This window comes from Mytilus galloprovincialis, chromosome 9 (genome assembly GCF_965363235.1).
Source record: "Mytilus galloprovincialis chromosome 9, xbMytGall1.hap1.1, whole genome shotgun sequence".
Lineage (NCBI taxonomy): Eukaryota > Metazoa > Mollusca > Bivalvia > Mytilida > Mytilidae > Mytilus > Mytilus galloprovincialis.
In genome coordinates, this window is record NC_134846.1 from 81460659 (window position 1) to 81476780 (window position 16122).

At 32.6% G+C, this 16122-nt stretch overlaps 2 protein-coding genes across 2 annotated transcripts in view; both read right to left on the bottom strand.

The window, feature by feature from the left end:
• The window catches only part of LOC143046845 (uncharacterized), a 148422-nt gene that overhangs the window by 94274 nt on the left and 38026 nt on the right, over positions 1-16122 (bottom strand). The window contains exons 37-45 of the mRNA XM_076219908.1: positions 15153-15381; positions 14476-14710; positions 13790-13987; positions 13269-13578; positions 12444-12860; positions 11346-11469; positions 10988-11082; positions 10018-10200; positions 1374-1554 (exon numbers count right to left, since the gene is read on the bottom strand). Of these exons, the coding sequence (XP_076076023.1) occupies positions 1374-1554; positions 10018-10200; positions 10988-11082; positions 11346-11469; positions 12444-12860; positions 13269-13578; positions 13790-13987; positions 14476-14710; positions 15153-15381 (1972 nt within the window). The remainder of the gene's footprint in view (positions 1-1373; positions 1555-10017; positions 10201-10987; positions 11083-11345; positions 11470-12443; positions 12861-13268; positions 13579-13789; positions 13988-14475; positions 14711-15152; positions 15382-16122) is intronic.
• LOC143046123 (uncharacterized) lies at positions 3911-8625 on the bottom strand. The gene is made up of 2 exons (XM_076219124.1): positions 7162-8625; positions 3911-5503 (listed from the first exon to the last, which is right to left on the bottom strand). Exon 1 carries the CDS (start codon positions 8421-8423, stop codon positions 7176-7178), a length of 1248 nt encoding a protein of 415 aa, XP_076075239.1. The 5' UTR covers positions 8424-8625; the 3' UTR covers positions 3911-5503; positions 7162-7175.

Here is a 16122-nt window from a genome sequence, read left to right on the forward strand (position 1 = left end):
TAAGATAAACTTATCGGTAATATCACATTGGAAAAAAAACATTTTGTAAAACATAGCTTTTTATGATGAGTTCAGTGTAATAGACCACTTTCGAGTTCATCCGTCACCGGAAAAAACTCTTAAAAAAAATTATGCGCGCCTTTATGACGTCCTTTACCAGATAGAGGGGCTCGCCTGTAACCCTGCACTATTAACGTTCATCAAGCGTCTTAGTGATCGTCGTTGTGCATGAGAAACTAGAAATAATGGTTGTTCTGTAGGTACTTAATGACAATTCCCTAATGACAGCAGTGCTGATTGTCAATTTTGAGAATTCAATTTGCCGAATAATTCGTACAATATAGAATTATAGTTTTCCAACCACTCGCTCAACATTAGAATGGAAGTGACAACGCCCCTAGACGCACAAATGACGTTCACTAAAACCAGAGTTTTTGACGGAAATGCATCGAACTCGAAAGTTGTCTATTTGCACAACAGTTATTGTTGCAAGCATCAAAATAGCAAATAATCTTCTTGGTATTATTTTTTCTTAAATTGAATTGCCCCAACACTTTGCAATACATGTATTTCAATTGTTTTCCATGATGAATGTATATCTTCACTATAACCTTACCTTTGTGGTTATTCTAAACTTTCTAAACTTAACCGTTTCAAATGTCAGGAAAATAAACTTGATCAGTTGATTTTTTTTGTATTTTTTGCCATTATAGGTATCAACATCATAGGGATTAACACCAACTTTACTGGACTACTTTAAATTTATTTATTTTCATTGTTGATAATTTTTGTGGATTGAGGAATAACTGTATTTTCTTGGATGTTGGATTTTTGATTTTGTGTTTTTTTAAGTCTCCATAAAAACCTATATAAAATTTGTTCCTTGTTAAATATTATAATTCATGGTTCACCTTTACCCATGAAATCCATGAACATTGGTGTAAGGAATCAAATTTCTATTCTAGTCTAAGTGGCATTTTAGTTGACCTTGTATTGCTAGTAACTTTTGCTAGCTGTTCAAAATGTCTGTCCATCTTAATATACTTTTCAAAAAATTAAGAAAAACAATAAAATGCTTCAAAAACAATTATGTGAAAACAAACAAATCTGATATTTTTAATCAAGCATGTCAAACTTTTTGGGGACTGTTTGCAGGAAGTAGGTGTCTCAAAGTTCCAAAAGAATATCACACATTACAACTCATCACTGTCAAGCTACTGATCAGTGATTTCTTAAATGATCAATAAAATCATTCCCACTAATAAAGGGAAAGGGGGGGGGCTTTCCACCTCTGTTAAGATATTGTAGTGGTGCAACATATTATTTTTCATAGATGGCTTGAGAGCAAACTTTCCAAAATAAAATTATCTTACCCAGATAAATGAGATGCTCTCAGTATGTGTAAATCTTCATCATATTCTATTCCATATATATCATAAACCTCTGGTCTGGAAGTATCTATTGTCAATGGAATAGAATGACACACTGTTGTTGTAAGTGGTCCGCCATACTTTGCATCATTAAATGCTCTAACTGTTGTGAAATATTGACCATCTAAAGAATAAAAAGATTTTTTACTTACAATATGTTTAACAGATACAACAAAAAGTTTACACAATCCTTTTTTTAAATGGAGGCAAATGTTCATTCTTTTGTTCTGTACTAACTACAAATTTAAATTTTAGGGTTGATAATTTTGGATATTCAACGAATCAAAGTTTAAAGTTAACTTTTGAAAATAAATGTGTGCCTTTAAATTGTTGTTGTGTACAACAAAGGTAGACTCTTTCTGTAAAATATTGAAGACCCTGAAGATATTTATAAGATATTTATAAGATAAATACATGGCACTAGATGAATTTGTAAGTCTTAGTTTCCTTGTCACTCGGTAGACTACCTTCCTGTAGTGTGAATGTTGCCATTTTGTTAACTAACAGCTGTGATGTCATTTTTTAGGAAGATAACTTCTGTACAAATCCTGAAACCCAAAAGGTTATTTGCCAGTGAATAATAGGGTTATTCATTGATGGGTGTGAGTTTTTAGGGTTGTTCGTGCTTCCTTGAATTTAAGGATGTATTCTTCTGACGTTTCAGTCTCATTGAAATCTCGTTCTGGACTTATTTCCAAAATATGTGATACAAGTGGAAAATAGCAAATCATAATCAAACTTAACTCTGTGAAAGAATTGTGTATTTCCAATAAGTAGTTTTTGAGTAATGCAATTTTCAAATTTTATTACTAACCAAGTCAGTCTTTTTAGATGAAATTTTGAGAGAAATGGGTGAGGGGAACAAACTAGTGGCTCTAAAGAGCCTGTGTCGCTCACCTTGGTCTATTTGCAAGTAGCATATTAAACAAAGGACACAAATAAAAGACCAGAATAGAATTCATGATAAAATTGTGTTTTAGTGATGATGATGTGTTTGTCAATCTTACTTTACTGAACATTCTTGCTGTTTACAATTTTCTCTGTCCATAATGAATTTGGCTCAGAAGTTTCAAAGGAAAACATTTTCTAAAAGTTTACAAAAATTTTCACATAATTTACGAAAATTGTTTAAAATTTACTATAAAGAGCAATAACTCCTTAAGGGGTCAATTGACCGTTTTGGTAAAGTTGGTTTATTTGTAGATCTTACTTTGCTATACATAATTGCTGTTTACAGTTTATCTATATCTAAGATACTATTGAAGATTATAACCAAAAACTGCAAAATGTTCTTAAAATTACCAATTCAGGGGCAGCAACTCAACAACAGGTTGCCTGATTTGTCTAAAAATTTCAGGGCAGTTAGATCTTGACTTCATGAACAATTTTAATACTGTCAGATTTGCTCTAAATACTTTGGTTTCAGAGATATTAGCCAAAAAATGAATTTTACCCCTATGTTCTATTTTTAGCCATGTTGGCCATCTTGGTAGGTGGGCGGGGTCATCGGACACATTTTTCAAACTAGATACCCCAATGATGATTGTGGCCAAGTTTGGTTAAATTTGTCTGAGTAGTTTCAGAGGAGGAGATTTTTTTAAAAGATTACTAAATTTTAGAAAAATGGTTAAAAATTGACTATAAAGGACAATAACTCCTTAAGGGGTCAACTGACCATTTTGGTCATGGTGACTTATTTGTAGATCTTTCTTTGCTGAACATTAATGCTGTTTACAGTTTATCTCTATCTATAATAATATTCAAGATAATAACCAATCAAAGAGCAGATTGCTCTGAAGGATACGATTGCCATTGTTTTCATTGACACATGTAGCTGGATGATATATTTTCTAAACTAATTCAACTACACACGTAAAAATGTAATTTACGTAATCTGAATAGTTACAAAATAGCCAATCCAGGTTAAAAGTGTATGAACAATGTACTTAGGCCTATTGTGTTTTATTTTTGTATTATCAATTCCAAGTTTACTTTTCACAGCAGTCACTGAGACTGAGAGTGAGAAAAGTATTTCACTTCGTATCTTATCACCTATTTTCCTACGTAAATTCTAGGATGAACCCCATTCCTAACTCTTTAAATATTTAATTTCCTTTGGGCCAGTGATCATGACTCCTTTCCGTACACATTCCGCGGTTTAAATTGCAATCGTTTTTAATATAATACGACGTTTATCGACAGAACGAGTTAATTTTTCTCAACGTGTTTGTTTTGATTCAGAATTCACGGAAGTGACTTCCGGAAGGGAGATAACTCGAAACGATTAAATGGAAGACTCTATTTCACCTGAAGGGGTGTTGAACCTTTACGATGTGGACTACATTTATTTTAATTTAAATGATACATATGATTTAAAATTATGCAATAACAATAACCCTCAATAACATACATAGAAAGGATCCCATGAGTTATAAATTAATCAATTGAGTGGAGAATCCAGACCAATTATTTAATTTAACAATTAAACGAGTCTTGCCTTGGTAAAAGGCGAAGTTTAATTGTAATTTTATGAGTTGTGTAAACACTGAAGGGATTAAATGAGATTGTGCTGCGCATGTGTGAACTTCAGTCTTCAAAGTAAAGTTTTATCAATATGACAAACAACGAAATACATATATACATATGACCCACAATAACTACATATAGGTCTCCCTTAACTAGGGAGGGAGGGTGTGGCATTTAATCCCTTCAGTGTTTACACAACTCATAAAATTACAATTAAACTTCGCCTTTTACCAAGGCAAGACTCGTTTAATTGTTAAATTTTATTTCGTTGTAACACTTCCGGGACCAAATGAGACTTTAAAGCCATAATGATAAAACTGAATACCAAGATAAGAAATATATAATGTCTTACCTTATGATTAATTCTTCAACACATTAAAGCTGAAAGAATTTTCATCTTTTTCAATCTTTTTATTATAAAATTTTGCAAATGTTTTTGCATCTGACCATCCTGCTTTTTGTAAGATACGAGAAATAGGCACTGCATTCATCTTTGCTTTAGAAACTGATGCAGATCTAACACTGTGAGCTTTGAAAATTGTTGTGTCAATATTAGCTTTTGCCATTACTACTTTTATCCATCTAGAAATTGTATCTCTTGAAACCGGCTGATGTGGTTTCACATAACTTAAAAGTAACGGTTCATGTTTCCCTCTAAACAATTTGGTACGAAATACATATTCTTTATACACAGTATATACACAAAGTCTCCTATCTGGAGGGTAAGCCTTTATATTTACAGTTGGCTCCTTATAACCAGGTCGGCTTTGTTTAACAAGTTCATTCAAAACAAAAATAAATTCTCCCTTCACTTTATGTACATGATTAACATTCATGAAATGAATTGATTGAGCTCGAGCTGCATTTGTCAAAGCTATTAACATTGTAAGTTTTAATGTTAAATCTTTCAATTTTAAATATTTCACTGGTGATAGGCTACGCAAAAATTGTAGTACTTTACTAACGTCCCATGTAGATTCATATCTAGGTCTGGGTGGACGAAGATTAAAAATTCCTTTCATGTATCTTATCACCATTGCATGACGTCCAACTGGAATACTGTCAATAGTAAGTCCTAAAGACGAAAGAGCTCCTCGAGCTAGATTTAAACTACTATAGCCTAAATTACCTTCCTTAAATAAAGTTGTAAAAAATTCAAGCACTGTTCCTACAGAAATTTGAAAGCAATTAATTTGTTTTTTGTTACAATATTTGAACCATTTCCTGATATACACTTGGTACTGTTTCTTTGTACTTGATTTCCAAGACGACATGAGTATGTGGGTTGTTTCTTTAGAAAATCCTCGTTCTCTGAAGCTACTCCTGACACTAGACATGCAATTAGTTTCATTTTCTTGTGTAAAGGATGAACAGATTGTGGATCGTGAGGAAGATTCAAAATCTTCTTGTTCTTTGGAAGAACGATTGGATTGTCTGTTAACAACTGCATTAGTCTCGGAAACCAAGTTTGTGTCTGCCAAAATGGAGCTATTACTACTCCTCTTGCACCGTCCTCTCTGATTTTGAAAATGCACCGGCTCAATAAACTGAAAGGAGGAAACAAATAGACAAACTGAAAATATGACCAATTTATACTAAATGCATCAATAAATGCAGATAATGGATCTGGCTTCCAAGAGCAGTAATTTTCTAATTGGAAGTTTAATCTAGATGCAAACAAATCAATGTCTGGCCTTTGCCACAAAGTACATAATTGGTCAAAAACAGACCTTTTCAATTTCCATTCTAATTTGTCATCAAATTCTCTAGATTTTTTGTCTGCTAGATTTTCTTTGCCTGCTATATGAGTGCATGTCAACCAGATGTCATTATCTTTACAAAACAACCAAATCTGTCTTGAAATTGTATTGCAATCTATGGACTTTGTGCCGCCCATATTTGATATGTAGGCCACTGCCGTAGTATTGTCTGTAAGAACCTTCACATGCTTATTTATGATCAGATGCAGAAAGGATTTTAATGTATAATATATAGCTAATATTTCTAAATAATTTATGTGATTTTTTGATTCTTCATCTGTCCATCTACCTCCAATTTCATTATCACTTAATATGCCACCCCATCCTAATAATGAGGCATCTGTTTGAATCACAATTTGTGGACTACCATGGCTTATATGTCTTAATTCAGTAGACACATTAGCAACCCACCATTCTAAATCTCCTTTCATCTGATTAGAAATAAGCATGCTTTGTTCAAAATCTCCTTTTGAGTTTTTTAAAGCTATAATTTTTTCCTTTTCAAGGTTACGATAAAACAATTTACCGAATTCAACGGCAGAAAAAGAGGAGACTATAAGTCCAATGACTTTTGCTACATCTCTAATCTTAGCTAAGTTTCTCTGCAGTAACCATTTACATTCTTTTACTAGGTTTTGTTTTTTGTCTGCCGTAAGGGTTATAATCATATTTTCTGAATCAATAATATTACCCAAGAATATAATTTGTTTTGATGGTTGAAAAACAGATTTGTCTTCATGTATGACAAATCCTAATTTTGACATTAATTCAATTGTGTCATTTACATTTTTATTACATTCTTCTATAGTCTCTCCTAATAAAAGACTATCGTCTATGTAACCAACATTCACATGACCTAAAACTCTAAGACTAGAGTAAACAGGTTTTAATAATTTAGTAAATATTCTAGGTGCGGAGGAAATCCCATTAGGTAAGCATGTGTATTGAAAAAGTTTTCCGTTCCAATAAAACCGTAAAAACTTTTGATGTTCCTCTGCAATTGGAACACTATAATAAGCATGTCTCAAATCAATAGAAGCCATAAATGATTTGCTAGTTACAAGTTTAATGGCACTTTCAAAAGTGTCCATTTTAAAATGATGATACTCAATGTATTCATTCAACTTCTTAAGATTCAAAATCATTCTATATTCCCCATTCTTTTTTGGCCTTAAAAATATAGGCGATAAAAACTGGTCTTTCATTGACTGAACTTCTTTGATAACATCAATTGCCAGTAACTTTTGAATTTCATTTGAAACAATATCACTTTCTTTAGAGTTAAAGACAGATTTTACATTAAAAATGTCTTGCTTAGGTTCAACATTATCTATGAACTCTATATGACAATGGCTTACTATATCTAAAATAAATTTGTCAGAGGTAATTTTTTCCCATTCATCGGAAAACTTTTTCAATACACCAGCTTTAAAACAATGACTTACTTCATTTGATGTATCTAATACTTCTGTGGATTTCCTCCTCTCTGGGAGTTTTTTGGAATAGGGCCGGAACCTCGACCTCTTCCTCCTCGGAAGCCACCTCTTCCTCCACGGTAGCCACCTCTGCTAAAAGTACCTCTGTGGCCTCCTCTACCACCTCTGAAGAAGCCTCCGCCTCTACCTCTGCCACTACCAAACTTCAACTTGTTTCCAACTTTGGAACAATCTTCAATGTCCTTTGCAACTTTAGAGACATCATCTCCAAAAAGGTTGTTTGTGTAAGGAACAGAGTGTGAGCAGAGAGGCACATATTCTGCCATCATTTCGGGCTTTAAAAAATCCCTTCTAGTCATATTCAATTGGCGGTTTGCATGGCCCAACAAAGCCAATACATCATTACATTTGTCAATGTATTCTCCACTACCAGAGTTACCATTGGCATTGTTGTTTTCGTCAATAGCCATTTTGTTGACAGTTTTTGTTAGAATTGTTGCTGCTTTTACAATAGTTCTTTCAAGAAATTGTAATTTTTTATCAGCAGATTGTGCTCCTGGTGAAATTACATTCCACATGAGTTGGTTTATTCTTACAATAGATAAACCTTCACAATTTTCAGGTCTTGCATTATTTTCATCTTTAGTTAACTCAGAGTATTGTTCCTCATTCATACCATTCCTGAACAACTCATTGACATTATTTGCCAAGACCTCATCAATTTTGACATCACAAAGTTCTTGAACCTTACATCTCTTAGACATAGATGAAAACCTATTATCATCTTTGTTCTGCTTCTTAGCAGGTGGTTCACTTTCATTGTCTACATTTTCCCCATCATCATGGGGGTTTTCTTCACCTTCATCATAATTATCATCATAATTATTACCCTCGTCATATTCTTCAATGTCTTGTACCCGGTCTTTTAAAGACCTTATATCGTCAGATTGTCTTTTCTGACCTTCTTGGATTGAGACTAACATTGACATGATTGCATCATGATTGTCTACTTTTGCAGAGGTAGAAGGGCCAGGGTTTTGAGTTTCATTACTATTAACCTTCGCTGGTTTCTTACCCTTTACACTTGAAGTGTTTGCTCCGCCACTCGCGGAAGCTTTCGACTTTGTCGACTCATGTTTCCTTTTACCAGCCGCGCTGGAAACGGAATTTATCTTCTCGGACAGAAGCTCATCTTCGTCCGTATTACTGATGTCTTCAAGTGAAGACTTTCTTTTTGAGGCGGACCCCTTTTCGACCATTTTCTCCGCCATGTGTTTTCTTTATAACCGGTTTACGGCAAAGTGCCGAAACCAGGTGAAAGTCGTAAATTTTTACCGAATTACATCCGGTGATTACTAACTTTTATTTATCTTATATCAAATTTTATTAATTATAAAATGAATACCAACTACGTTGGTTTAATATTTAATCTGAAGTTAGGACAATTCAAACTACGTCCGAACTGCCCAAGAGCTATCAGCACAATCTCATTTGGTCCCGGAAGTGTTACAACGAAATAAAATCTAATACTCCTTGAAGTCAAGAAAACTATACGCATGCGCATAATTACCTTAACAAACCCTGTAGTAAGAACGTATATTAAACCTAGATGGTTCTCTATTTCTTTATGGAAGTACAATATCAAATATCAGATAAAAATGGTGACATATATAAGTAAAACTCCACTTCAGTTCTTATATGACAGAAATTGATTTATCAGATATTCAGAGAACTCTCGCATTTTTATCACATCTGGGGAATTCCCTCTGACGTGTTTCTAAATTTATAAAAACACTAAATATAAATACTGCTAAATTCTGATTTTCCGTGTTGTTAAAAACACGCATATCAGTCAAGCGAAATATAAAACATGAAGATTATGAAAAGAGCATTATAGGAAAGTTGTTTAAGTTCAATCCCTTTGTTTGTTTTTACCTTTTAAACCAAGACAATCATAAGAATCTGAGATGGTCCTTAATGTTTAGAATAAAACGGTTGACGTGAGGGCATTGTCCTGAGCCACTGGTATAAGTCTACAGATTGCTTGAAAGCAATCGTATCCCAAAAACGGAAAAATTTCCTTAAAATTACCATTCAGGGGCAGCAACCCAACGGGTTGTCCGATTCATCTGAAAATTTCAGGGTAGATAGATGTTGACCGGATGAACCATGTTATCCCCATGTCAGATTTGCTCTAAATGCTTTGGTTTCAGAGATATAAGCCAAAATCTACAATTTACCCCTAAGTTCTATTTTTAGCCATGGCGGTCATCTTGGTTGGTTGGCTAGGTCAATCTTAATTTCCTAGATATATATTTTGTCAATCATTTATAACAAGGAAGTTGAAATAATATGCATTTTATTCTTACAACAGAGAAAAATCACAAAGTTCCAAAATTGACAACATGGTAAATTTGACAAGAAAAAGCATCAAAATACGATAAAACTTTCTTATATTAACACCTACCTATAGTTTTTTTAGTTGAATGTATTCAGATCGGTCCACTTCATCTTTATTGAGAGTATGAAAAAAAGTTTAATTGTGGAACTGTGATTTTTTTCATGATAATAGCCCAAAAATGGGTAAAAATTGATGAAAAATGGGAAAATCATCAAAATTAGGTACTTTCAAAAGGACTTAGCAAAAAAAAAAGGAGGACACCACCCTATGATTTTTTCTTCAATTCTTTTTTTACAGTCATTTCAACCCAAAAATCAGATTTAGAAAAAAAGTTTAATTCTAGATTTTTTTGGCTCCTCAAAGGTGTACATCCTTTTTAATAATTGAATTATTCCATATTACATGATAAAGTGTTACCTAAAAGAATTGTTTATAATATGTTACTACCTTAACATTAAAAATACCTGGAAATGTTGTAGCAGGTGATGGAGGACTAATCATAGCACTGTGTGTCCACTGGGATTTATCAAATAAATGTTTATGAGGATCATGATCAACATGTACATCGTCTTTACATTCTGTCAGACCAATAAGTACGGTATATCCCATAATTCCAGATTCTCTGTCTATAAATCCATCCCAATTGACTGAAATGAAATATGCTTGTAATAAACTGAAATTGGTGATGAGTATTATGGAGAACAGTATTCAATATAATTAATTGTGTTGCATAGCCAAACTTTCTAAAAAGAAACTTCAATAACTGTGAGTTCCAAGTTTGTGACTTTTTAACTTTTTGAATTTGTGCGTTGTGGGTTTAATCCTAAATTATCTGAAGAATAATAACTTTGATACAAGCATGCATTGTCCCTTCCCCTATGGAGCTACATATATTGTTAATAAATAGACTTTTTACAAGATTCAGACTGAACAATGCCTTGATGGGTCCTGATTACAGGTATTCCAAATTCTGCATCTGCAACTAATCAATTTTCATAAATATATTTTTTGTTTTTACTTGTGATTTAAAATGTCCAGAATCAGAAAAGATACCAACATGGTGTACAATTTGTGTTCATTAAAAACTCTCATACAAGAATGACATCCTAAAATAGCAAATGTTTTTTTTTTTTTTTTTTTTTTTATCTTTTCCTATGATATTTTATGAGCATTGAAAAAAATCTTACATCAGAACAGACACACATACATGTGATTAAGTTTGTTATTGTAAACATAATTGACAATAAATTTTATTAACATAATTTTCTGGGTCCAAGAGCTATAATTCTCTGCATAATTCTGAGGGCTAAGATAAACAATATGAAAAATGACATCCAAATCAGACAGCAAGTCTAGAGTTTCCAATAAATATAATTAAAATATACATTTCAAAGATATACAATTTAACAATGACCATGTATGGGTCATACTTACCAGACATGTATTTGTTTGCCCTGGTGAACTTCAAATCAAACATCGGTGTTGGTCCATTGAATACTGTCTGGGAACCAGGTCCATCAACTACCAGTCTACCACAAATAAAAAAGTTAATATGTAGCTCACATCCATCATCTTAATAAAGTTATAAATCAAAAGAACTATTTAAGGATCATTGAACTTAAATCAAATTGAATCTCGATATTGCTAAAATAGGTAGTAAACAGTTTTAAAAACTTCTGAATGAAGACAAATTCAGTCAATCTCATATTTATCTATTTGATATGTTCTTTTTTTTATTTTAATGTAATATGAATAATCAAATAATATTTGAATATTAAACATGCATACTAACCTATGATTCTGAATTTTAGGATGTACTCCTTTACAGAGTAACTTCCAGTCAGGTCTGTCTCCAGGAATTAAATCCAAACAGGGAAGTATTTCAAGGTAATCAGCAGTCTTGTTGGAAATATAGCCTAAAAAATATTAATGTTGATTATGATTTTATACTTACCTTATAAAATACGAGAGAAATCAAAATTTTCATGTACAATGCATGTCGAAATGATCTCTGTTAGTCTTTAAAATTTATATCAAGCTTTACATTGCCAAGATTCTAAGAAAAGACAAATATAGTAAATAAACGTCAAAAGAATCGATCGTACACAAGAATGTGTCCCTAGTACACGGATGCCCCATTCACACTATCCTTTTCTATGTTCAGTGGACCGTGAAAATTGGGTAAAAACTCTAATTTGTCATCAAAATTAGAAAGATCATATAGGGAACATATCTACTAAGTTTTAGGTTGATTGGACTTCAACTTCATCAAAAACTACCTCGACCAAAAACTTAAACCTGAAGCGGGACAGACGAACGAACAAACACACAAACCTGATAACATAATGCCCATAAATGTGGTATAAAAATGTGGCATAAAAAATCCATAATATGTGTTTCTTTCAAGGATGTCCTTAATATGGTAGCTGTGAGAACCAAGTTTCTTTGTTGCTTACTCTTAGAGACCTAAGAATTCTTATTTGTTTGAGCAGTAAAATATCTTTATCACAGATGACCATGAATATTTTCTATTTGTCATAACCATAATTTGCCTCATTAATGATTTATCACCAGGTTTTCAATTGTCATTACCTATGTAACTGTTGCTACTAGTCATTATAGTAAAGCAATAACTGCTTATGCTTCCAGAAAAAAATATTAACCAAAAATTTCTGAAATTCTATTTTTAAGACTAATGAAATATACCAATACATTAAAAATTTCTGAAATTCTATTTTTAAGACTAATGAAATATACCAATACATTACTTAAGACAAGCAGAGATCAGTAATATATTTCTTCCCTCAGGGCTAGGGTTTAGAAAAAGTTTACCAGGAGGGGAATTGGCATTAGACATTTTCTACTAGAAGATAAAAAAAGTTGAAAATACCTGTTTCAGGAGTAGTTGTATCAACAATTATGCTTTGTGTGTTGATAATACTCTCATATCCTAAAACATTGACCAGTCTCAAGTTGAAGTAGTATAATTTATTATGTTGGAGTTGTAGGTTTTCATATACAAACTGCTTGGACTTGCCAATACCAAGTCTCTCATAATGTTCGAACACTCCAGACTTGGACCTTGAATAGTGATGACCCTCAATGGCTTCCATAAGTTCACATACTCCTTTATCGAAGTCATAATTAAAACTCATACACTTAGTTTGAGGTAAATCTGCACAGGCCCTTGCACAATCTCCGGGACTACTTTTAATACTATCTGGTGCTGATTTTGGTCCAACCAACCTTCCAGACATTGATCCAGTAAACATCTGCTCTAAAACCTTTTTATTGAAAGGATCTTCTCCTGACAAAGAAAGTAAAGAAACTAAATTACAACTTTTCTAATTTCAATGTATTTTTGACACTTTTACACACTGACCAATTTAGCCATCAATTTGGTTATATCATATAAATGAAAGGCAATATATGGTAAAGGTCAAGGACATCTACCAAACTACACTGAAACTTAGAAAAGAAACCATAAAAAAATAATAATTTAAAGTCTTGAACAATAGATAAGTATGACACATTTTTTCTAAATTGAGTTGCAGAAGATTTCAAGATTGTTCCATTTAATTCCCATTAATTCAGTAATTTTCAGATAAATCGTTGGGAATTCAGGAATTTCTGGAAGCTTGCCATATTGTGCATAACACACTGATTTGTTATTGAAGACTTAACCCTACAGCTCCTTTTATTCATGTAAGTTTACCTAAATTGTCATTTATCTGATTATGATCAAGGTTAACATCATCCCACAGCACCATCTGGTCCCCAAAGATTCCTTTCCCATATCCTGCTCCAAGTTGTACCGTCTCAAGTTCTGAGTCCTCATACACAGTCACATAAGCCCTCAGTACCTCAGGATTACTTGTAGACAGAAACTCCTCCTGAAATCTTCCACCAGGTAGTGTCACATCATAAGTTGGTAGACTACAAAATGCTTCTGACCTTTGACCCGAGTTGTTTTCTGCTATCAATGTAAAGTAGATTGGAACTCCTGTGCCTTCACTTTTCAATGGCTGAAAAATCAATGTATTCTTGAGAATATCAACAACAATCCTTTGCAAGCAAATATGATTTATCTTAGTATTTTATAAGAAATTGGGCATACAATACATAACAAAAATAGGTACTAGCTAAAAACCACTCTCTAATCTGCAGATTTTGATATAAACCATTTTCATAAATTTAATATAAAGATAAAGAACCCATACAATAACAATCACTTGCCTCTCTAATAATTGTTGATGGTCCTCCAAGTTCATATTCATAGAGTACATTAAAACCACCAGGAACAGTCCCTATATTTAAATACAATCTGACTAAACTTTTGTCATCCTCGGCTCTGATGGATATCTCATATTCAGGGTCTGTATAATCTAGATATGGAGTTTGTCTTACATAGCATGAAGCTGTTGATCTCTTGGCCTACAAGAGAAATTTATTTTATCTATACTTATATTCTTATAATGGAACATGTTTTGTAATAGCATCATATTCATTTGTAAGTTTTATTTACTTTCTTTAAGAATCATTTAGTACAGTTTAATTTCATTATTATAAGGCAGGTGCTACCCTATGAGCTCTCATGGGTGCATGTTTGTTTTATTTATCATCATACTTTTAGGCAATTAGATATATGAATTATGCACCTACTATGTTAATTTGCAGGAAATTGTATTCTTCTTAAGGATGTTTACTGAAAAATCCCTAAAAGGAACAAAAAACTGGAAAAAGTTAACACTAGCATGCATATATTTTTTTAGTTTGATATAATTTTGAAGGATTTGTGGGGATTAAAAAGAAAATTCAGTTCAATGGATCCCTTAACAAAAAATAAAAAAAATCTTCTCCTGAACGATTATATTTTTCATAATTATTAATCAAGTACATCACAAATGTAAATGAATTTGTACCTTTTTATGTTCTTCAACAGGTGTTGTTATTTCAGCAAGCTCTGGTGGGGAAAGATCTTCCTCCTTTTTAGTGTTGTCAATAATTTTTTTGTTAATGCTTGGAGCTCTATATCTCCATATTGTTCTCTTGAAAAGAGTGATTGTAAATTTAATTCCCCAAAAGATTCTTATTTCCAATGTTACTCTTGCACTCAGTCTCATCTCTAAAGGTATAAGTTGCAGATACATAGACAGGCTGTAAATATCAAATATAGATAAACCATTACACATCTATCTTTGATCTGGAACTATACAGATTCTGTGTCCACACTGTGCATAAAAAGTTCTGACAACATACTGTTTTTCTTTCTTTGATGGCAATTATAATATCAGCCAATGTAATTTCTGCCTCCAAATTGAATTGTTATGACAGAACCAGAGAATCCTAAAAGGTCTTTTTAAATGAACAGAATGTTGTCAGATACTTGTAAGTAAAGTGTGGATACATGATCTTGTAAACATATATGATAAATGTCCTAAATGATTTCACGTTTTCTGACCTAATAAGTATTATTTCTGGTAAATCAAACATGAAGCTATACTCAAATAATTAACTGAAATAAACCATATCTTTCTTATTTATGGAATATTATACAAGTAGATAAACAGTGTTGAAAAATAATCGTTCTTACACTTACCCTACATCAATTGGGAATTTAAAAAAGGCTATTTCTGCAGTAGAAGGGAATCTTGTATTCATTATATAGCCATCCAGTTGTAATCTACCACATAATATCCAGAAACATATGCTTATAGAACCATAAGCTTTTGCTCCACCAAAAGGAATGATAGAAGCAAATCCTTTCATCCCCAAAATCTTAATTCCCACTTCAAATCCCATGCCAAAATATGCAGTAGCTCCAAACTCTAAAAACAGACAATCAAATAACATTTAAATATTGTTTGGAATCAAACCTTTTCCCAAATTATGAGTCTATTCATAGTCCCTGAAGGAAGGTAACCAACATAATTATTTAACTTTGGATGTGTTAAGCCCTTTTCATCTGAATTTTATAGTTTATTCTTATGTTGTACAGTTACACCATTGTCCCAAGTTATGGGAGGGTTGGACACTCACAAATATGTTAAATTAAGTTCATTATGTACCTCTACCTGGTCAGGAGCCTGTAGTTCAATTGTTGTCATTGGTTAAAGTCTGTCATATTTGTTTTTGTAAGTTGTTTCGTTATAAATTACGCCATTAGTTTTTCTCAGTTGAAATGTTTCAAATTTTTTATGTCAGGGCTTTTTGTAGCTGACTGTACGATATGAGTTTATCTCATTGTTTAAGGCAGATCGGCTGCCTATAATTGCTTACATCCACTTCATTATAACTTTGTTGTATAGTAGTTTAATTGGTTATCATTATGCATCTCCTTATTTTTGTCGAGCCTGCAACTTTTGTTGTAGAAAGCTCGACATAGGGATAGTGATCAGGCGGCGGCGTTAGCTAACTTCTTAAAAGCTTTATATTTTAGAAGTTAGAAGACCTGTATGCTTCATACTTTGTATATAGATGCCTCATGTTACGAACTTTCCGTCAGTCACATGTCCAATGTCCTTGACCTCATTTTCATGGTTCAGTGACTACTTGAAAAAAAAGTTCAG

Coding starts and splice junctions, on each gene's coding strand:
- LOC143046123 (XM_076219124.1), bottom strand. CDS start 8,423: ATGGCGGAGAAAATGGTCGAAAAGGGGTCCGCCTCAAAAAGAAAGTCT.